The 23124-nt window shown below is 42.4% G+C and overlaps 2 protein-coding genes across 2 annotated transcripts; both read right to left on the bottom strand.

The window, feature by feature from the left end:
- Positions 1-551: 551 nt before the first annotated feature.
- On the bottom strand, positions 552-5745 carry COQ7 (coenzyme Q7, hydroxylase). Its single transcript, XM_005143421.4, has 6 exons — positions 5646-5745; positions 5285-5484; positions 4185-4299; positions 3940-4079; positions 1809-1877; positions 552-1137 (listed from the first exon to the last, which is right to left on the bottom strand). Exons 1-6 carry the CDS (start codon positions 5722-5724, stop codon positions 1060-1062), a joined length of 681 nt encoding a protein of 226 aa, XP_005143478.2. The 5' UTR covers positions 5725-5745; the 3' UTR covers positions 552-1059.
- Positions 5746-6019: 274 nt separating this feature from the next.
- TMC7 (transmembrane channel like 7) lies at positions 6020-22317 on the bottom strand. Its single transcript, XM_034065740.1, has 16 exons — positions 22185-22317; positions 21702-21951; positions 19401-19549; positions 18894-19061; positions 18625-18710; positions 17962-18107; positions 17211-17358; positions 15625-15795; positions 14058-14215; positions 13037-13151; positions 12370-12467; positions 11860-12043; positions 10881-11011; positions 10464-10619; positions 8959-9037; positions 6020-7205 (listed from the first exon to the last, which is right to left on the bottom strand). The coding sequence occupies exons 1-16, from the start codon at positions 22237-22239 to the stop codon at positions 7146-7148; spliced, it is 2154 nt and encodes a 717-aa protein (XP_033921631.1). The 5' UTR covers positions 22240-22317; the 3' UTR covers positions 6020-7145.
- Between the last annotated feature and the right edge of the window lie 807 nt (positions 22318-23124).

Genomic DNA, 23124 nt, shown 5'->3' with positions numbered 1-23124 from the left:
GGCAAGTTACACTATTTCCATAATGATGCAACAGGAAAAGAATGGTCAGGATGTTCTTAAGACACAGAGGAACAAGAGATGCAATCCTGCATGAAATCCCTTTCATCTGTAGAAGTTCAAGACATTCTCATTCCATCACTGTACTTTTAACATCTCCAATCAGCATTTAACAGAACAACCATGCACAACTTTGTTTACTTCTATTGCTCCATGCCAGGATGCCAGCAGAAAGCATGGAGAAATTGTGTGAACATCAAGGAAGCAAGAGCATCTCTATTCAAGAGCCACTGAAGACTAGAAACAAAGCAGGATAAATTTGAAAACTCTAAGAGAGTATTAAGTGCAAATCCACATGTGCTCCAAGTGGCTTTCTCCACCAGCTTTATATCAGGGATCAACTCCTTACACACACAGGGAAAAGAGACCAAACAAAAACACAAACAAAACCACCCATGAACAGCAAAATCCCACAACAACCCCAAAGGAAGAAAAAAAAAATCTATATAATTAAGCCTGAAAAAAGACTCAAAACAATAAAACACGTCTTCAAATTAAAATCTTATAATGCCAACCTTTATTCAAGACAGACTGAAAAGAAATACTAGTACCTCACTTACCCTGAAAACACAACTCAAAAATATCCTAATTAGTCAGTATTAATCTCTTTAAAATTAGCTGAATTAGCTCCAGTTTATTTCAAGTACATATAAATTTAGAGGCAACAGAGAACCTATTTATCATTTTGATGTGTGTGTATATATACACACATATTATAGATACAAGTCATGTATGTACATACATATTTTGCTGCCACCTTGTGAACAGTATCTGAATAAGGAGGTTTAGTTCATACAGACCCAATTCTGCCATCTTCATTTACATTTACCTCAACCGACTTTAGCATTGATACCTTTTGCACAGGTACTTGACGTGACAAAGGATGGCTGAATCAGATGCTCAGTGAAGAAAACCTTAAAAGGCTGTATAAAATAACTATTAGTCCTCCACAGTTTGCATACACTTTTGTGTCACAGTTTATTGCCATAATAGAAAATATAACTAAATTCTTTCTGATAAAAAAATTGCAGCTTTGCATCCAAGTTGTATAGCTGTCTTCAAAACTGAATAAGCTGGTGCCTGTAAAACAAAGAATAAAAGATTAAATACATCTGATGAAGTGTTCTGTTTGAACCCCATTGTGGTAAGGAACAGTAAGCATCATTTGAAAAAACAAACCCAAAACCAAAGCAAAAACACCAAAAAAACCCTACCAAAAGCCACGTGCGTTTGTTGTCTAATCTACCCTAGAGAAAACCAAATTAAAAACCATCAACTTTGCAAAATGTTTCCATTTCTCCACAAATATAAGTCAAAAGAAGAAGCGGGGAGAAGTCACACATTCCTCATACAGTATTCAAGGAAGCACAGAATTTAGTTCAGCACTTCACACTTCCTAACACGGTCGTGTTCATCTACCAAGATGATGCCTCAAGTTCCCAGCTGTATGGATAGCACTTATTAGCCTTATCCTTAAAAGTATTTAACCTAAACATTAAATTAAAAACTGTGCAGAGGACACCTCTCAAGAAAACACAATCACTTGAGCACTTGACATGAGTTCCAACAGGTTCAGTTCTGCTCTAGAAAGCTGTAACATGCAGTGCTTTTTTATCTTTGGGAAAGAGTATCAAGTGCCTTATTTTCTATTTCTTAAGTAACAAACTACACCACAGTCGGTAGGTGAGGAAAACGAGAATATTACACCTGCATCCTTGCTAACAGTGCCAGTTAGTTAACATTGTACTTACTGCTTCTGCATCGTGCTCAATCCCAATGTCATGGTGCTCCCGTTCTTCATCCCGAAATTGCTTTATTATCTTTAAAAATAGTAGTTAATTAGTAAATCTACTTCACAGATAAGTCAAGGCAGCCAGAATACAAAACTATATGCTGTTGACCATTCCAGGCATCTGAGGCTCAGGTATCTCAAAAACTTCTCAAAGACCTGTATCTCCAGTAGAGCAAGAAGGGATTTACAGCATTCCCCAAACCTAAAGATCTTTTAATATTCTCAAAAACAATGTCTTTACAAACCAAGCTGCTGGTTTAATATATCACTATCTTTTTCACTGTCTCAAGAAAATCTATACTTGTAGTAACTTGTTACAGTAGTTTCACACATACAAATTCTTCTGACAATTAAGAAAATGAAATTAAGGTCCCTGCCTTGCCAGGAAATCTGTGTTTCCCTGTAAGCCAACAAGGCTTCTGTCCATTCTATCATACTCTAAATAACACTATTTTTCCTGTTTTAATTTTCCAACTGGGGCAAAAAGGTTTAAAGAACTGTCTCTCTAGGTGCCTGCATCACTGTGACTGCTTAAAGTGCTCAGCATTCACAGACACCCAAGCACTGTCCCTACTCAACAGATGTGTATTGCTTTTGGTTTCATCACTGGTCCCCCTTATACTGTCACTGTGAATAACCCTCTGCTGCTTCGCTTTTTCTGTTTAGTTTGTGCCTCTCAGTTTATAGCCTGTTTTCAGTGGCAGTATTTGAAGGGAAACATGCACAAGACTGCACATGTCAGCAGATTCTGGGTACTATTTCTATAAGAAGAAGACAGTTTGGAGTAACCAGATTTGGCTACATGTTAAGCTATACACAACTGAATATACACATAGTTAGCAAAGTTGGAAATGAATTTGTGGACCCCAAATCAAACTGCTGCGAACAGCGCAAAAGAGCTCAACATGCTGCATGTGGAAACAGGTCAGTCTCCCACAGACATCCTAAAAGAATGAGGCCTAATTTGATACCTAAAATACTTGGGAAATAATTTTCTTGCAGAGCTTACAAATATTAGCACCTTACATGCTCTGAACAGTATTCAAGGCTAGAATGTGAATGGGGTGCTGGTCAACAGCTGGCTCAATGTGAGACAACAGAGTGCCCTGGCAGCCAAGAGAGCAAACCACACCCTGGGCTGCATCAAACACAGCATGACCAGCTGCTCAAAAGAGGGGATTAACCTGCTGTGCTCAGTGTTGGTGTGGCCTCACCTGGAGTACTGTGTGTGGTTCTGGACCTCACAGGTTAAGAAGGGTGTGAAGGTGCTTGACTGCATTCAGAGCTGAACAACAAAGCTGGTGAAAGGGCTGCAAGAAATGTCCTGTGAGGAGCAGCTACAGACTGGGGTGGTCTAGTTTAGAGAAAAGGAGGCTGAGGGGTGACCTCACTGCTCTTCACAGCTGCCTGAAGAGGGGAAGTGAGGGAGGTGCTGAGGTCTTCTCCCTGGGATCGAGTGACAGGACACATGGGAACAGTTCAAAGGGGAGTTTCAGACTGGGCAGTAGGAAGCATTTCTTTACCAAGAGAGTGGTCAAACATTGGAACTGGCTTCCTAGAGGTAGTCAGTGTTCCAAGTCTGTCAGTGTTTAAGACGCATTTGTACAATGCCTTTAATAACATGCTTTAGCTTCTGGTCAGCCCTGATTTGGTCAGGCGATTGGACTGGATGATCACTATATGACCTTTCCAACTGAAATATTCCATTCTAACCGTATAATCACAACCATTATAAGCAAAATGTTACTACACAACCTTATTTTCTCCCTTTGTTTCCCCTCTAAACCCTTCTGTTCAACTAAAATTAAGCAAAATTAAAGCATAGTTCCTCCAATAAAAGGGAAATGCTGAATTATTGAAACAATGCTGAAGCTACTTCAACATACATTTTAATTTTGGTGCTTAATAAATTTAATGCTTCTGAAAGATAAAACATCCCTTTAAAAGTTTCTATTGCCATCAGTATTCTAAGCTATAGAACAAAAAGAGATCTACTGTAAACTCTATGACCATGTAATTTTTAAAGACAAAAGTCACAAGAGATAACTTAATGAGTTTGCTAAATTACTTTTTACGTCATACTTAAATACCTGTAAAAGTTCTTTGTACTTTTCTGGATCTTCTTCCACAAGTGTTCGGATCTGGTTATTGTAATGATCTGATATACTCTCTTCCACTGCCACTGTGCAAGCCATTGCTCCTTTCTTCCCAAGCAAAGCACTTCCAGCCCCTGTGATTGTGGTACCGAACATATGAGAACACTGAAACCTCAAGCAATGTAAACTATTTACACATTTGAAGACTTCACAAAACAACAACAGCAACACAAACTCACCTAAAACAAAACCTGCTACATTCCAAAAAGGCAGTAAGACAGTGGGTCGAACTCTGTATGCAACCATTAGCTCATTAAACTTTTTCAGGTGGTCTTTTTCTTGATTCCACATTTGCTGGAAAAGAACCAGATCACAGTGAAGTGTAAAACCAGGAAAGCTAAGCATTTCCAATAAAACTAATAACTAATAAACAGAAAGAAAAACAAAATGGCGCGGGCCACTCACACTTTGATTGCAGAGGTAGCGCTAATCACGTTACAAAGAGTTAATGGTCAAGGCGGCCAGATGAGGATAGTTACAAAAAGACAACATAAAATTGTCCTGGGTTCAGCAGTAGTAGTCATTTTTCTCTTTCTTAGCAGTTGGTGCAGTGCTGTGGTTTTGACTTTCAGCCTGGGAACAGCACTGATAACATCGACGTTTTTAGTTGCTGCTCAAATGTTTAGTCTGACCAAGGACTTTGTGAGTCTCATGCTCTGCCATGGAGGAGGGGAAGCTGGGAGGAAGCAGAGACAGGACACCTGACCCAAACTAACCAAAGAGGTATTCCATACCACAGCAGGTCATGCCCAGTATATAAACTGGGGGGAGTTACCCAGAAGACCTAGATCTCTGCTTGGGTCGGGCTGGGTATTGGTCAGCAGGTGGTGAGTGGTTGCATTCTCTTCCTTTGTTATTTCCCTCATCATTATTGTTATTGGTGGTAGCAGCAGTGGTTTGAGTTATATCTTAGTTACTGGACTGCTCTTATCCCAACACGTGGGAGTTACGTTCTTTACATTCTTCTCCCCATCCCTCCGGGAGCAGGGGGAGGAAAGAAGGGGAGTGAGCAAGCAGCTGTGTGGTTCTGGGTTGCTAGATAGGCTTAAATCACTACACTTACAAAGTAAGTCTTTGTGACAACACTAAAGTAGCTGTAAGTATTGCAACTCCTTTATCAAGTAATCTCACCACTCTTCATAAGCTGCATGCCTGAAAACGTTTAGAAGATGCATAGCTATCTTACCACAAAAAAATGCCACTTTTCAACTTCATCCGTCCATTTTTAACCAAATGCAAATCAAACACAAGCACAGCGATCGCTCTTAGGTCCACTGACCTTGATAATGGGTCCCACGCTCGATCTCCCCAGGACGGCCATCTGCCCCGCGTAAATGCGGTTTGCCCCGTACTCCCCGGCGTGGTCCACCCGGATGATGCGGTCTATGACGGACCTGTTGATACCCTCCAGGCTCACCCTCGTGCTGCACAGCCGGAGGGACCCCCCGCCTGCGGGCAGGGCCCATCTGCCCCGGGGACCTGCCGGAGAGACAACGGTGACGCGAGCTCTGCCGGGCCCTGTCCCCGTCCGAGGCGGGCGCTGCTACCCGCGGGGCCGGGCAGCCTGAGACAGCACCCCGACATGTCGGGGGGTGGTCGGTCAGCCGCTGGAGCCGAGCCGAGCCGAGCGGAGCCCATACCCGCCCCGCAGCACAGGGGCCGGCACCGGCCCAGCGAGCGCCGTACAACCGGAGCCGCCCCGGCAGCGGCCACAGCCATCGCCCTGACCTCCGACGCGTCGCAGCGTCACAACGTCATCGCGCGGGCCGCCTGCCGCCACCATCCAGCCTATCACGATTCCCATTTGCTCGCCGGCGCTGGCGCCTTGGCCAGCGGAGCTGTCAGTCAGTGATGGCGTCCCTGGCTGCCATGGCAACGGGGGCAGGACTCCTCCTGAGAGGCCGCTGTGGGTCCGGCGCCCCTAGCGGCGTGGAGGTGCCGGCCGAGGCGGACGGTCCGAGGCTGCAGCCGTAGCCAGAGCAAACCAATCTGAACAATAGGCATTAACGTCCAATAAATTACTGTTTTACAATGTAATTTCTTGAAAATGAGGACAGAAAACATTCCAACACATGTTATAAAAAGAACAGTCTCTCACGTATTAACTAACAGTGTACTACTGCAAATTTCAAATCTTGAACACAACCCTGCACAGAAAGTCCACAATCTATAAATAAAGGAAAGGTAGTGGTCTACTTGGAAACACTGCTCTCCCAAAACCACACAGCTCCTGTAGTTCATTTTAGTGAGAAGAAATGTGAATTTGAAGGGTAATGACACATAAGTTTCTGAAGGCTGTATTTCCAAACTATAACTTATCTCTCATTATTCACATTTTAGAACAAAGAGAACAGTAGTCAGGACGTTTGTACAAGAATAAAATACAAGTAACAACACCTTAACACACTGAAACAACAAAAAAGGCACTCCACAGCAGTGAGGCTGGTACCAGGCAATGGCTCTCCCCACTTGCTGGCCTGCATGGTGATCTCTTCCAATTCCCAGTGTTTATTCAGAGTCCTTTTATCAGCTGTTTTCTCTGACCCCTTGTGTGAAATTATCCAGTGTTCAACTGCACTTGCTATTTCAGAGCAAAATAAATACCAAAGTCTCTCCTCTGAAAATATTTAGAAATACGACTTCAAACACACACCATATGTTCTTCCATGCAGTATTCTGAAGTAGTGACATAAGTCTCTCTTTTGCTTTGGTTTCAAGAGAAGTGAGTTAGAATCATGTAAAACCACACCTTCTTCCTCCTCCCTCTTCTTAAGGCCTAATTTGTAGAAACAGTAGAAAATTCTTAAACAGAGTTTCAGTTCTAATCACATTTTACCCAAAACCCCTGAAAAAATAGCGACTTATTAAACCCCAACACCCCTGACATTGTAGCAGCAATAGTGTTCTACCATACAATTTTTTGCGAGGTCTAGCACAGTATATACTAGCTACATTTTCAGTCTTGGAAACTTTAAGGCCCACTAGAACAATCAAAACTAAGACCACAGGTGTCCATTAGATAGACCACAATGCCAGGGTGCAGTCAGCTGCCCAGTTTTCAGGTACTGCAGGTGCTTCTACTCTTATCTAATGGTTCTGTGAGTTTGGAGAAGTCAAGTTCTTCTGGCTTTGTGTGGTTTTCAAGGATGCCTCTGAGCTTCTGTTATCTTCCTGATTAAGAACAGCTTGTCACGACTCGCCTTGAAAGACAATAGAAGATAAGCTCTAGATTAAAAGAAGTCATCTATGAACAGCTCATTTCTTTATTAGAAATAAATAAATGAACTCCCTGCATTGCGCTCTCATTATTGACTCCAAGCACACTCTCAACTGCCTGAACGATTTTAAGTTTATTATAGTCTTAGCTTCATTTATCCCACATTAACAGTTCTGTGTTGACCCTAGTAAAAGCAGCTCACACACCTGGAAACTTAAACCTGTACTTCCAAGAAGCTTAAGAACAACAAGCAAACAAAAATAAAAAGCATACAAGGATTTTTAGAATTCCTAACTGATTTGGGAACCCTCGAAAAAGCAGCAACGCTTTTGCTCCTATATTCCTTACTGGTCAAAAAGTGTTTTTCTAAGGATGTGTTGTTAAATGCTGTATCTGAAAGAAGCACACACCAGGAAAAGGGCTGTTTCCTAACAAAGTGAGAAGACTTACTAGTGAGGCTAGGTTCTGACTAGTGCAGAGTTTGACAGACCACAGTGTATGAACATTGTCAAACATGGCAGCAGCTTCTGATGGCCACAAAGCAGCAAGTCTGCACTGGCACTGTTCTCTGAAGAACTAGTTAATGGTGACTTGCTCTACTCTGAGTACCTGCTGCAAGAGGTACTGGACCTGCCCTCAGGAATTAGATCAGACACGATGCAGTAGAAGCATCAGGCTGGAAGGAAGGTGTCCTGTGTTCAGCTGTAACAGTTGTTTTTCTCCCTAGTAGCTGGTGCAGGGCTGTGTTTCGGCTTTAGTCTGAGAACAACGCTGATAACATGCCAATGTTTCAGTTGTTGCTAAGCAATGCTTATGGTGATCAAGGACTTTTCAGTCTCATGCTCTGCCAGTAATGAGGGGTACAAGAAGCCAGGAGGGAGCAAAGACCGGACACCTGACCCAAACTAGCCAAACATTCCATACCACAGCACGCCATGCCCAGCATATAAACTAGGAGGAGTCTCCTGGAAGGGCAGATTGCTGCTCGGGTCCTGCTGAGTATCGGTAAGCACGTGGTAAGCAATTGTATTGTGCATCACATGTGTTGAGGTTTTTATCCTTCCCTTTTTCATTTTATATTCTCTCTCCTTGTTACTTCCCTTAACATTATTATTATTGGTGGTAGTAGTAGTAGTTTTATATTATACACTAGTTATTGGATGTTCTTATCTCAATCCATGGGGTTTACATTCTTTCAATTCTCCTCCCCACCCTGGCGGGAGCAGGGAGGGAAAACGAAAGAGAAGTGAGGGAGTGGCTGTATGCTTCTGAGTTACTGGCTGAGCTTAAAGTACAACAGAAGGGTAGGGAGTTGGATGCCTGTTTGCGAAAGTGGAGAAGGAAATGGAGGTGGGCATTGTGTGAGATGGAGGAGGGGACAGGAAACACAAGATTCACATTCTTCTTTGGCAGAAAAAAACCCACCGTGCAGATAGGTGTATTTAAACAAGTCAATAAATAAGAACAGGAAGACTGCTTCTCAGAGGCATCTCTCATGCATGTAGCCTCATACAATCAGACCTTGCTGCAGGTGCAGCTGATACCCAAGAAAACCAACTAGACTGAGAAATACTACAGTGCTTTGGTTATTTTTCCTGTATAATTTGCAACACATTCTTCACTGTCTGTGCAAACACTGAGTATCCAGATCATGAAAACTGGTGTTCCTCTGCATGCCCAGCTACTGACACAATAAAGAAAACTTTAGGGGTACAGAAAAGTAGGTCAAATCTTACCAGAACCAGCTGCTCCCTCAGCTGCTCAACCACTCGTTTGTGTGCTCCAGCCAAGGCCATAAAATAGAACATAATGATGCTGTGAACAACAAACCAATACTGTGTGTTAGCATCACCCAAACAGAATTAGTCAGAAAAAGACTGTTACAGGCTGGAGGAACTGTCAGTTTGTGCATTTGCTTCAGATACGAAGCTGCTGGAGAAAAAAATATAATCAATATACAGCTGGGGTAGATATGACACAGCTCTGCTCAAAAGCATTTGCTCAGAGATCTGTGCTGCCAGCAGGCAGGGACAGAGCGTGAGGGAACATAGAGGCATGGCCATTTTTCACATGTTAGAGGTTGTGCTCTGACAGCACTCTCTAGACTTGCCAGTTCCTGCCCTGCTCAAAGTGTAGGTATGAGGAGGGGTTGTTCCTCAGAAATTAAGGTTAATGAGGTTTCAGTGGAGTAACTCTTTGCTCCCATTGGGGTTTCTAGCTATGGTAAGCAGCCACAGATCAGACTTGCAGCCATTTCTTATAGCACATATTCCAAATGTAATCTGTGGCACAGATTATTCACAGTGCATTAAAAGATGAAGAGCAGTAGCAAGAACTATGATAGCACAAATGCCTATATAAATCACATATTTTCTTTTCCAAATAGTAAATAGTAGGGTAGCAACACAAGTCATCCTCCACTTCTTACATTGGCTTTATGATAAAGTTAAAAAAAGACAGAAAAAGATAAAAAAGAGGAATTGGTATTTCCTGTGCACCCAATAACATGGGCAGTTCAGGAGAACACATAAACATATGTTATGGAAGAAAGTGTTGGGTGCAGTCTGAAATAAACTGAATGGCTTCTCAAGTGTAAAAAGTATCAGGTAACAAGGCTCCAAGATCTGAAAACAATTGGGTTAAACTGAAATGCAAAAAAAAAAGAAAAATTCATGTAAATGTAGGGAAAAAAAAAAGTCTTTTATATGGGAGTGACCAAACACTGGAACAGGTTGCCCAGAAAAGCTGTGAAGTTCCCTTGTCTTCAGAGATATCCAAAAATCTATCTGGACACTGTTCCTGAGGACCTACTTGACCCTGTTTTGAACCGGAGGGTTGGATTAGATGATCTCTACAGTTGACCTCCAACCTTAAAAATTCTATGGTTTGATACTGATTTTATCTTACAGGGTTACTGTTTTGAGAGATTGGTTTGTTGTGGGCTTTTTAAACCAACATTTGCAGATAGGATTTGTGATCATAAGGTTTAAAATACTAATTTGCAGAATGATTCACAGTTAACACTTTTGAGAAAGACAAATGTGGGACATGGGACATGCAAGAGGAAATGGAATAAAGCTAATGAGCATCAGCACATGGGCAGAACTGAGGATTCATGTGGGCTTTGATGCTTTTGAATGTAGATGGAAAATCTGGTCCAGTAATTGTTCGGTATCAGCTCAGTAGGGAAGGCAATGACCCATAGAGCTGCATGACTGAATCAAGTCTCCACAAAACTCACCAAATGACCACAAAGAAAGGCACTGCAAAGGCTTCTGATGCTACACCATAAAGGACCTGCTGCAGACCTGTTGGAAACCCAAGTACTGTATCTGGAACAACTTCCCATGAAGTGTTAAAACTCCTGAATGGCCCACATGCCTTGGAGGAGGGGATACTGTCAAAGAAACAGAACAGAAAGGAGATGCTACACCAAAATGTAAAGATAAAATAATCCAACACAAGCCCAGCACCATTTTGCCAATGGGGTAAAAGTATCTTTAAAACTGTGATTTTTGTTTATATGAACTGAGTTATAGTTTTACAATGCACTATATATTTTATTCCAATTTATCATTCCAAAATCGTGTCTCTCTTTTTAGGAAACTGACAACCTCAGAACAGGTATCAACTTCATAGAAGTTAAACTGTCACTTACTGTGCTATGCTGATTGCCAAAGGAATAAAAGACAAGATGAGCCCTATCAGCAGCACCAGCAAGAAGAAAAAGTTGGAACTTGATGCTCTGATAGGTCTGGCTGCAGGTTTACATGTGTGTATCAAACTGATCTGAAGAGGGAAAGTGAGCGAGACTGTTAGAAGTACATCTATATACATACATTCAAGTATACTTTCCCCACCAACTGGATTTTCTATTCACAGATATGCTACCTGCTACCACATAACCATCCTTCCATTGATGTACATGCACTGCAGAGGGCTACAGCAAGAATGCTGTACATTCTGGTGCAAGTCAGAAGTTATTTGAGTTATTAATAACAACTCAATATTATATTAATTAAATAACAATTTGAGTTCTTATATTCAAAATAACTCTGGTGTAAGTTATTTTGAGTAAAAATTTGATCCAGAGGGCCTCATACACCTGCACAGTCAACTGGCATTTGGTGTATGATCCATGACCCAGCCACCAGCTTTGTTCTGCCACATCTTCACTGGACACATCCCCTCTTGTAAGAGCTAAAGTATCAGCAAGAACTTGATGCACAGGAGGAGCTGTGCAGTCAGAGAAAAAAGCTTCTGATGTGCAGAAATCACATCCTGAACATCCAACCCAGCTTGGATCTTCCATTATGCTTCCAAATCTTTAGTAGCTTGGCAAAATTTTCACCAAGTTCTAAGATGTGTTGCTAGTAAATAGATTATTGCAGGAAAATGCTACAAACACTTATAATTAAGCTTTATTATATATAAAAATGTTTTATTAAAAATTCTACCTTCTTTTAAAAGCAAAAAAAAGCCCTACAGAAAATGGAATGCCTTTACATTATTTCCAGAACACCACATCCTTTGGTGGTTTTAGAAGCTTTTGTTTATTTTATATCAACTGCATATCTGTATTACAAAACCCACAGAAATGGGGTCAGTTTTCTTAGTTTACCAAACACTTTCATTACCTTTTTAATGTAAAAGATGATGAAGTACTTTATAGTTGCTATTGCAGGGAGAAGTGGTGAAAAAAAGGTTCCAATCCAGCAGATAGTTTGCCCATAAATAATTTCCAGGACATTGTCAGAAATGCTAAATTCCTGCAATCCATACCACTGAACTAGCTTGCAAGACCAATGAGTAACTAACAACCTAAAACCAAAGAACATCATTAGGTCTAACCTGAAGTCATAAAGCTTAGCTGAATTCTAACACATTTGGAACACAGATATTTAGCATTTAAGCAGTAGACAACACAAAAATGTCTGAAGAAAGAAAAGACTCAAATATGAAAAAATACACAGCCATCTGATTAGCAAACAACTGCTCAAGCCGCCAGATATATGTTTATGTTTTGTTTTAAAACTGGTAGCTTGGCTAGAAATATGGGGAATTAGTAACAGACAAAAAAAAAAGAGAAAAAAGGAAACTGTTTCATATGTCATTTGCAATAGTATGCTCAAAAGGCAGATACTCACTTTCTAGGAAAGCCCACGAACAGGGTCACAGCAAGAATTATCATAAAATCAAATATTGTCAGTTTATACATTTCTTGCCCAACTTCAGTTTCCCAGCACTATAAAAACAAGTCAGGAAAAACAAGATCAGGAGCTCAATAACAAGTGAAAAATGAATCTGTCAGTCACTGAGGCAACAAACATCTCAGGCAGATAACACTGTAACAGTCTAACTGTATTAACTCCCATTTCTAATATATTTGAAGTGTTTCAGGGTTTCTATGTTTAGCTTTTTGTTTGTTTTGTTGTGTTTGTTTGGTTTTGTTGTTGGGTTTGTGTTGGTTTTTTTTTTTTTTTGAGGAAAGACCATTTGTCTAACTGGAGCAAAAGGCAGTAACACAACTATGTCTAAACCAGAGCTACTTTAAATGATTCTTATGGTAGTCAGAAAGTCTTTTACCCAAATGATAATACATCCCCCTGAACTAACTCTAATCAATTTTAGATAAAGAAAAGATATACACATGAACTGTACTGGTTTGCACTCAGCAGTAGGAATCAGCACCAAGCACAACATGAATGGCAACCCCATGTCTGATTCTGAATAGCTCCAGACAAGCAAGTCTGTTGGAAAACAAATATCTGCTCACAAGTTCAGACAATCAAAAACCAAGATAAATCTGCTTACAGGATAGAGTTTGTAATTGTATCCACAGGCCTTACACTCATCGGTGGCACAGTAGATCTGACTCCACAGTGAGAACAAGAGAACACCAATATTGGCCAACCGCACGAAGACACACCTGGAAAAAAGGCAAAAGCTAACTTTAAACCTGCTAAAAAAGTCATTCTGACATGTGGCTCAGCTTGCACAGGAGTCCCAGGAAGGCTTGAAGCACAAAAAGGTCTACCAGAGCTTTAATGGAACAGCCAGATAGATTATAAACACATTTCTTTCCTTAGTAGTTAAGTTAAATTGCTTTTCACCTTCCCTGCTTTAGGCTACAGTCCCTTCATTTCTTTTCTCAGTACTGTTTCTAGATCAGTCATTTCAGTTGCAGATCTTGATGCTGCAATGGGCTGCAATTCTCTCAAGTACAGTTTGAGAGGCCAGGTGACAACTCTGTGTGCAGCATTTCCTCCTCACGTGGCTTCAGACCTTCAAAGGCACTTAGCCAAATCAGAAATAAAAAGCACAGGGGCTTGCATATTTCACATGCTTCAACACAGATCTTAATGCTCTAAGCTGCCAAGTAACAGTTCTTCATGCTCTCACACTGAAGCACCTTTTAGCCCAAAACTTTTAAATTCTGCCTTGAGCAAAACCATGTTTCAGTCACTGCTGTACAGTCATCTGCTCATTCATGGAACTCCTGCACACAAAATAGTGTGAATCCACAGCTCTACAGCCACAATTTCTCTACTGCCTATTTATTTCAGGTTGTTGATGTCCAGATCATGCAGCTAAATGGGACTGAGAGAAAAACTTGGATGCTGGAATGACGGGGCTGTACTCGAAACAGGAGATGGTTTGCAGATTCAAAGTTTCCAACTAAACCAAAGTCAAACAATGCCTCCTTGGCTTCCAGTGCCTGGGCCCTCCAGTGCAGGGAGGCCAGCCTCTCTGCTTCTTGACATGTAAATGTTTACAGTACTTACCATCTACCAAGTTGCTGAAACATGCAAAGCCGCAATAAAAATATCTTTACCTCATGAGTGTCAGCTTGATTTCAAAGGCCGGTGAATAACCTTCAAATGTGATCAGAAATGAGAAGATCTGAGGAGCAATGAAGTTGGCCAATGTGATTACTATGGAAGGCAAATACTGCACTAAGAGGTTAGCCTGGAAGTTCGTATTGCTGATGTCCTATACAAGAAGAGATGAGAGAAACATAATACTCAGAAACACACACCTTCTTGACATTGTGCTCTCTCCAGCTACCCACCAGCCTCGCCTACCCAGGATTCAGGTAGCATCTTTTACTGTCTTCACTCCCCACCTGTATATGGAACTACAAGCTTGACCACTGCTATCTATTTCTGCAGTTTCCTTCACTCCTACTACTCCCTTCACTAGTAACTCCCCCTACCTCCAGATAAGATTATTCTGCACCTCCCCAAAGCTCCTGTTTGAAGAGACTCATCTCACCAAGGCTTCTGTCTGACCTTGTTGCCTAATCCAGCACTAACACTATAATTTTTTTCACCTATGTCAAAGTGCAGACACTTTTCAAGTTATTTGCAATGGTGCCAAGCACCCCCCCTAAATTTTCTACCATCTTAACAAGCTCCTCTACTTATTCATTTAGGCAAAGTCAAGACATCAACCCTTATACATAAAGCCCACAGTAAGTGAAGCTGTTTTTCAAGATGTTCAGTATTGTGCTATTCTCCTCTGCCTCAAACAATACCTCTGACACAAGCACTTCCTAAGTCTCCATTTCCTGCTCCTCTATCTGCAACCCTGGCAGTTTACAGAAGTTAAGAATTAGGTTCACCATGAGCACAACTTTCCCCATACACAGCCAGTGCCCCTCACATCGCAAACAGACTGGAGAGAAAACTGTGATCCTGATTTGTATCAGGCTAATTCAATCCTGGGGTCCTACAGAGAAACCAGTTAATGCTGAGAAACGGTTGAAACTGTTGTCTGCTCTTGGACCTCTGTTTCTGAAGCACTCTTCTCATCTGCTTTTCCTGCCAGGGGTAAACAACCCCACCTAACCTGATTCTTTACACTACTGATGCACTAAAACCTTTTCTTCTGCAAAATCCTCTGTGTTCAAAGCCTTCCTGTAGCTGTAATTCAAGCCACAATACAGATTATAATATTTATTCTCTCCTTCCCTTGCTGTTCATTTTTGCAACTGAGCAGTGAACCAAATGAAGAAACTGATCACAATGAAGTTTGTTTTAACTGGATCAGTACCCTCAGCCAGTTCACTGCTTAGGTATACAAAGTTGCACTAGCAGATCATAGTGAGGTGAGAACAGTTACATGAGAAGGAAAGTGAGGACTGTTTTAATTTCTTTCAGCTGCGCTAGCTCCAAGGCACACAACAAAGCCTTTGCATCAAACTGTTTGTTTTTTTTATGCACATGGTTCTTGAGCTTTCTCACTCTCTCCTACTAAAATAACTCCAACACTGTAGAAAGTTTTCAGATCCCTCATATGAAAGGTGCTATATTAAGATACTTGACTCTTTCACAATAGTTCCTCTTGCTGTAATCACCAGCCCCAGATGAATCTGTCCTAATGTCATGTCTGATACTTACACTGGAGTTTTCTTGAGAGAAGACAGTTGCTCTATAAATAGAGTAAAAACATCCTGATAAAACTGCAATGACAATTATATTTATAAATATTCTCAGAGAGTAGATGCGTAGCTTTTCTTTCACTGTTCTGTCAGCTATTTTTCGCTTCAGCCTTTCCTCCTCCAAGTCTGTCTAAAATGAAAAAGAAAAAGGGTAAGTAGTTCTCTGGTGCATCATACAATACTTGTCTTTTACCTTGGGAATATGAAAATCCATAGCCTGTTGTAAGAGGGTTAACTTCACCATCTGCCCAAGCACACTCAACTGAGAGTGTCTCTTCATCAACACAAACGGTCCATGCAGGAGTGGAAGCCCCTTTGTACTCAGCCTGAGTACAGGACCCTCAGGCTAAGGGCCTTGTAGCCAAAGACAACTGCCTTGTAATCCTCTTATCTCTACTATACTGGTAACATATCTCCTTAAGGACAGAAAGACAATTTGCCTCTTTATTGTGACTGATCTCAGACAGCTTGGTACTGATCTCTGAAGCTTGTATATCAGCCCACTCATCTCTTTACTTCTGCAGATAAGTAACCAGTCCTCACTCAAGCTTCTTTCTCCCACTTTTTGTGAAGGAAAATTGAGGGATGGCGCAGAGAAAAAGTAGACCAGTCTTGAACAGCTTTACATGTAAACTTGATATATTTCACCTTAGCTGATGTGAAAACACAGTATCATCTGTGAAAGCAATTTAACCTAAGCAAACCCAGCGATTACCCAGGTATTTTCTGAGGACTTATTTCCAAACAGTAACATGAAGAGGAAAGTTCTCCTAAGGTGCGAGTTCTAGAGGCAAAAGTGTGGTAAGTGAAGGAGGCTCCAACTATATGATGAAAAAGATGACCCTGGATTTTACTAGAGCAGAAAGCAACTCTGTAATTTATGAAATCTGTAATTACTCCTTTGTGGTTTGAAGTGGAAGTGTCTTTTCAAAGGTAGTTATTTCACTACACAGATCTCTGCTTCCAGTGTATGGAGAGCAAAAAGGTGGTACTGGTTTCACCAGAAAAATACTTTAGTCTCTTTTTCAGAGAGCTTTATGATTTGGAAAATCTATTAGGTGTATCAGCATTTTGTATGCACATGCTTATCAAAGACACCTAGTGAAAACCTTTCAATCTCTCTTTACCTTCTGCAACAATATTCTCAGATTGTATGAAGAGCAACATCTGAATTTTATTCCTCCCCAAACCACTGCCTCCCACATTGTAGACTTATAACCCAGAATACTGAGACTGATTCCCAACAGTACAGGGTTTTGCCCACAGCTTGGATAGCTTTTCCTGTTGGATTATGTAGAAACACAAGAAGCAGGACTGGAGCATGAAGAAGACAGGTTGGATTCAGTCCCCAGTAGATGCAGGAAGGGCCACTGCACAATTCTAGCTACGCAGAAAGCACGGAAGAGGATGTGGGTTGCCCTGCCCCCAGTATAAGCTACTTCAATTCTTCTTATCCTTATTCTATCACCTGAAAAATTACACACCTCTTTTTTAGCCATCTAAGCTACATTTAACTATAATCATAGAGAAATCAAAGTTACTCACTTGGAGCTCATACTGCAAGTTGCGATGTTTTAGCCGTGCTGCATTTGGATCTGTAATGCAGAAGTCCCAGCCTGCAAAGACCTTGTTACAGTAACTCTGAAATTGATCTTCACCATGCACCAAGTTCTGCTTAAATCCTTCAACAGACCTAAAGAAAAATGCAATTCATTAATGAAAAGACATTTTATCCACAGAAAAAGAAACAAAAGAACACACCTCAAGCAACCTGGTTCAAAGACTAAATGACATTCTCCCCTCCATGAGCAAACAGCCACACTTGCTTTCTAACACCAAGTCTCCGGGATGGTTTCAGTGTGAGGTTCTGCAGCAATCAGAGTCAGCTGAAGCCATGACTGACACAGGTTACTCCCCTCTGCACTTAGCCACAGTCATACCTTCTCCTATCATCTGACACTGCAAAGAACTGTCTCAGGAAGCTGAGATGGCAAAAAAGCAAACCAAAAGCACCAAAAAAACTAACAGAAAATCCTCCTACAACTATTACAAATAAACAGCTTTCAATTATACACATGTATGCATAAATATGAAAAATAGTAATACTTCAAATTTATTTATTTATACTTATTTTGCTGGCTTAGTTTCCCAAACAGACAAAAGCTACTGTGGCACAGCATCCTCAAAGATTCTCCATTTCAATATAAAAGAGTATTCTCCCTACAAGCAAAAATGCAATGTAAACTGTGCAACAGGTAGCAGAAAATAGATACCTAAACTACACCAACACCTTTACCTTTTTATTATCCAGATGAAACTTAATGCAAGGTAGGCAAATGTAGCCAACAGATATGCTAGTGGCAAATTGTAGCTGAGGTTACTGAACCATGCAGTATGTATTGTGTAATAGCCATAAAACAAACTTGTCACTTCAAGGAACCCCTGTGAAAATATGAAGTTGGAATAGAATTTGTAGCAGTAGCAGCAACTGCCCAGTTATATTCAGCACGGTATTAAGCAATCATTTTGTGAATTAAAATTACTATTTGTATGCCCAGCACGCTACAACAGTTTCATAGCCTCGAAATACTGCCACTGCCTCTACCAAACTGTAACAGACAGTGCTTAAAATCCCTCCTCTCTCCCAATCAAAGAGCTCTATGACAAAGACACTGACACCCTGCACAAAGAGCACAACAGGCAGTGTGCTACAGGATATGTAATGCTTGGCAGCTGGGGAGGAGAGGCACAGGCTGCAGCATGTGGATAACCAGGCTTGTGGACATGCAGTAAAAGTCAGTGTGAAAACTCCCTTTCTTACAGATGATAAAGGCTGATTTTATCCCAGTGATATATATGCCTTGTCATTTTTCACAATTATCAAAGCTTCATTCCCCCAGGTAAAGCTTTTTAACATTATGAGACACAGAAACTTGAAAAAAAAAATCTAATTACTTACAGTGCCACTGAGCAAATCTTTGAGGTAAGTATAGAAGTAAACTAGTCCCTTATTACCACTAGGTGTATAAACTGTGCAGTGAGGCTCTGTCAACAGAGAGGCAAAACACATCACTCAAACAGTAATGGCCATAAAATTGCAAGATAAAGTTAACTGAAATATGGCAAGTTCTTCTAATAAAAGCATTTCTTTCTCCTGGGAGGTGGAGGAAAAGCTGACAGAAAGGGAGAATCTCACAAACAGCAGCAGTACATAGAGAATATATTTACCTGTGTTCTGTGGAGGAATATTAGCAAAGGTACTGTTGAATATTCCATATTTGGAAATGATGCTGGGAAAGGTAACAAAACTGAACATCAGGATAAACATTATAAAATTCAGCAGGACCAGAAAACGCAGGAAGGAGAAGTAGGACTGGATGCCAGTGCCAAATTTCCCTGGGAATTAAAGAAACATGTGCAATAATTAGGATGATAAAAATCATTGAAAGTACAAAATGAGAAGATTGTCTTCTCAGTTACAGTGAGCAAGCTGAAGAAACATTACTAAAGCTAGTTTCAAGTACTGTGGGGTTTTAGCAATACAATTCAAATAAAAATGCGACTTTTAAATCATTTTATCCAATATATTTCCATTTACCCCATCATGGATTTTATATCAGCAATAATAAGGTAACTTCTTAAACACATAGTTATATCTGAAACTATAGTTACACATGTAAAACTACCAATAACAGATGCAACTTTAAAGATAAATTGACATCAGACAATAAATACCTTCTATGCTGTGAATATCATGTCGCCAAAGCTCCAGGTAAGATGTCAACTCCTTCACTTCATTGAGAGCTTTTTTCAATGATTTATTGCTAGCTCTTTTCCACTGCTTCCACCCAGATAAATATTTTGTATCAGCCTGCTGCAACACCCTAAGGATCAAGAAATAGTTGCTGAGCACAAGAAATACTTCTTCACAACATGTAACAAGGCCTGGCACAAGGGAGCCTGCTTGCAGCCTTGGGAGGGACACCACAGTGCTAGTAGTTTGAGTAGGGTATACTGGCTGTCCTCATCTGTTCCTCCTGGTAACTGTGACATCAAGTTAATTCAAATACAGCAAGTCCTCCTGCAAAAAACAGTTGCTTCTCTTGGAGAAAAAAATAAAAAATCCAATTGACAATAGCACAACACAGGAAAAACACATAGCCTGAACTTCTGGTGGGATCTCAGGGAAGATTCCATTAATGATTTCATATTTACAAATGTCTGAGAAAGGAAGAGAAGATTCTTTCCTGAAAACTTCTGACATGGAGAGAGCATCTTCACCAAGAGACTCTTAAAAAAATTCTCTAAAATATTTGGCTTTCCTCTTTTAGTGTTATAAATACAGTTGTTCAAAATAGAACCTTATTCTCTTTTCTTGCAGAAAATTCACAGATCCCAAAATCAGAATGAAATATCAATATATGTTGGGGGGATGGGGGAAAGTAATAAAAATTTGTATTACGATTTTTTTTTCTTTTAAGAAGCCTTAAAACCAGACAAAACTATACAGGAACACAGCTTGGAGAAAAGCCTTTGCACACACCCCTACTGAAGTGTGTGCCTGACTGCCATGCCACTGCCATGGGTGATGTATATTGCTAAAGCTTCCATATCCTTCTTGGCTGAAGTAAAATTAGCATTTTGACAGGAAGCCAAATTAAACCCTATGTACAACAATCAAACAGGCAACAGGCAACCTCATTTTTAAAGTCCAAATACAGCTACTCTCAAAAGATTTCACTTTGTGGAAACTACAGGCTGGAGCATGTAGGGTTTTAGACAGACACACTGGAGAAATATCTGCCCTGTGTTTGGTCTGCATTTTAAACAGAGGCGTGGGCTGCATATTCATCTGTGTCACAGAAGCTGAGTGTTCAGCTTTCAGGACATTTATATCAAGCATTTTGTGTTGGCAGCTGCTGCACAATGCACAAAGATCACTGATCCACAAAAGTGCCAAGAAGCCCCACCAGAATTTCTCAGCTCTAAAACATGTAAACAAGCTTGGGATATCCCACCTCTGCTCCTAACATGCACTACAGCCACAGGACTGCAGTCCCTTTTTCTTCATACACAACTTCAAATAAAAATTCAATGTACTGAGCACTGTCCTTTACCATGATCTAAATCATCTGCTGTTCTTGTGTACAGGCTGTAGGGTTAAATTTAAGTCCAGGGTCAGGGTGTAACTCATATCCTACTGCTCTTGAGAGTTATTATTGTTCTCTGTAGAGTACTAGACATTAGCTGTACTTTCACCTCTCTCCTGGTTCATAACCACAACTAAGAAATAACTGATTTAAAGGTGCAGCCGTTGCCTAACAATGTAAAAACACATACCATAGCCTCTCTCCCCCCCAAATGAGCTTTCAGCCTAGCAGTAAGACATGAGACAACAAGCAGAGAAGTACAGGCGGGACAAAGCATGCCCTTTGCAATTCCCTGCCTCTCCTGTGGGTAACCTCTAGGGGGGCAGGAACTGTTTGCAGCTCGCAGCAAAGGGCAATTTAAAAAGAGTAGGGAAAAGAAAAATAAACCAAAAAAGGAGGCAATGGTCCTGGACGGGTTCTTTCTACCTGTATTGAGCCACACCACAGAGGGCGCAATGCATTTCGGAAGAACTGCTCAGTAGACATAGCCCGCAGCAGCGGGTTTCTGATGACAACCCACAGTGACCCTTAAAAGTACAAAACCCTGATGCAAGAATTGAAAAAAGGGAACGCAGTACAAAACGCGTTTGGCTGCTACAGGTATTTCCCGGTTTTGGCTCATTTTTCCCAATTGAACCCATTCCCCAAGTCAGCTAGTCCCTCCTGCCAGCCAAGAGCACCCAGCCATGCTCCTGCAACCGGAGGTGCCACAGGGAGCTTGCCACATGTTGCATACGTACGTGGGCAACTTCTGGTCAAACCCACATGCCACAGTGTGGAACAGACACAGACGAGCCCGGTGCTCCTTCAGCCTTCCATCCCACCTGTGCTGCGTTCAGGAAATTGTCAGTAAGAAACAGAACAGAAAAAATGTGTAAAGATTTACCTCAGTCTCCGCTTCTCCGCGATACTCAGGGGGTACTCCCTCGCAGGACGAGCCTCCCGTTCGCCCCCATCCTGCTCCGGCCCCCGGGCCTCAGCCCCACGGCGCCCCCAAGAGCCCTGCTGGGCCGCCCGCCGTCCCTGGGTGCCAGCGCCGGGCGCGTTCCGCCGCCTCAGCGCCGACTGGTAGCTGGGCAGCTGCTGTAGGAACCCCACAGGTGCGGCGGCTCCCGGCTCCTCCGGAGGAAAGACCTCTGCGAGAGGGAGGAAGCGCAGGGGCTGCGGCACGGGGCTCGCCACAACATGGCACCCAGCCCGCAGCCCCGGCCCGGCCGACCCCCGGGCCCCCACCGCTCTGAGGGAGGTGAGGTGAGGCGAGGGCAGCGCCGCTCCCGGCCGCTCCCTGCCCCCGCCACCTGCCGCGGGCTCCCACCGGTGGGTGCTCCCTCCCCGCGGCACTCGGTATGTGCCCTCCCCGCACCCTTACCTCTGCTGCCCCGCAGCCAGCTCGGCGGCTCCGCGGCGGCCCCCAGCCCGCTCATGTCTGCGCGGGGGAAGCCGCGGGGCCGCTGTTTCCGGGCGTTAGGAGCCGGCGGGGCTGTGGGGCGGTGGCTGCCGGAGAGCCGGGGCCGCTGTCGGGGCGGGTCGAGGCTCCCCGCTCGGGCCGCCTTCCCCGGGGCGCCTCGCCCGCAGGGGGCGCTCGTAACCGCGGGCGGTGGGGCGGAACGGGACGGGACGGGAGGTGCTGCGCCCTCAGGCGGGAGCCCCTTGAGGTAGGGCTGGGGTGCCCTGGGCCCGGTACCGCTTGTACCGGTAGAGCTATCTTTAGTCCTGGACGTCCTCCCTGCACGGCATTGCTTTGTATCTTTAACCTTGTAGGCTTAAATATTAGGCTCATATTTAGGATATCACAGTGTTTTTATGCATGTTACCCAGGGCTTTCTTTAAAAATGCCGTGCAGAAAGGTGACTAGCAGAGCACTCACTCTGTTAGAATGAGGCATTGCCCAAGCACCCCATGGGCAGGGCTGTGGCGCATTCTGCTTGCCCACCCAACATCTCTCACAGGTGTTTGGTTTACAAATAGGGTTTGTGTCAATGACTTCTGTTACTATAAAATGTCTGTGCTGGTGCTGGATATTGTAAAAACTTCTTTAAAACTGGTATTTGGTCAACTCCCGTTGGGTCACAGGCTCAAACTCCTTGGCTCGTTCTGAGCCATCGGACCAGTGACATGAGCTGCAGTGGAAAGAGCACAGCTTTACCCTTGAATGTGAAAACTGGGCACGAAAAGTAGCAAACAAAGTTAGTAGATGCTCGGTTCTCTTTTTCCATCTGACAGGGCGGTATTTGTGTAAAGTTGTAGTAAACATCCTTAGGAGACTTGTTTCTTTGAATAATTATTGCCTCTAGTGCGAAAATAACAGC

Source organism: Melopsittacus undulatus, chromosome 8, assembly GCF_012275295.1.
Source record: "Melopsittacus undulatus isolate bMelUnd1 chromosome 8, bMelUnd1.mat.Z, whole genome shotgun sequence".
Taxonomy (NCBI): Eukaryota; Metazoa; Chordata; class Aves; order Psittaciformes; family Psittaculidae; genus Melopsittacus; species Melopsittacus undulatus.
Note: the sequence above shows the minus strand (reverse complement) of the source record. Positions and strands in the feature narration are given on the sequence as shown.

Coding starts and splice junctions, on each gene's coding strand:
- COQ7 (XM_005143421.4), bottom strand. CDS start 5,724: ATGGCTGTGGCCGCTGCCGGGGCGGCTCCGGTTGTACGGCGCTCGCTG. Junction 4,080..4,184: donor TGTAGCAGGTTTTGTTTTAG/GTGAGTTTGTGT, acceptor CCACAATCACAG/GGGCTGGAAGTGCTTTGCTT. Junction 1,138..1,808: donor TTGAGCACGATGCAGAAGCA/GTAAGTACAATG, acceptor TTTGTTTTACAG/GCACCAGCTTATTCAGTTTT.
- TMC7 (XM_034065740.1), bottom strand. CDS start 22,239: ATGAGCGGGCTGGGGGCCGCCGCGGAGCCGCCGAGCTGGCTGCGGGGC. Junction 18,711..18,893: donor TATTCCTCCACAGAACACAG/GTAAATATATTC, acceptor CTCTGTTGACAG/AGCCTCACTGCACAGTTTAT. Junction 9,038..10,463: donor CCTTTCTTTGTGGTCATTTG/GTGAGTTTTGTG, acceptor TGTTGTTCACAG/CATCATTATGTTCTATTTTA.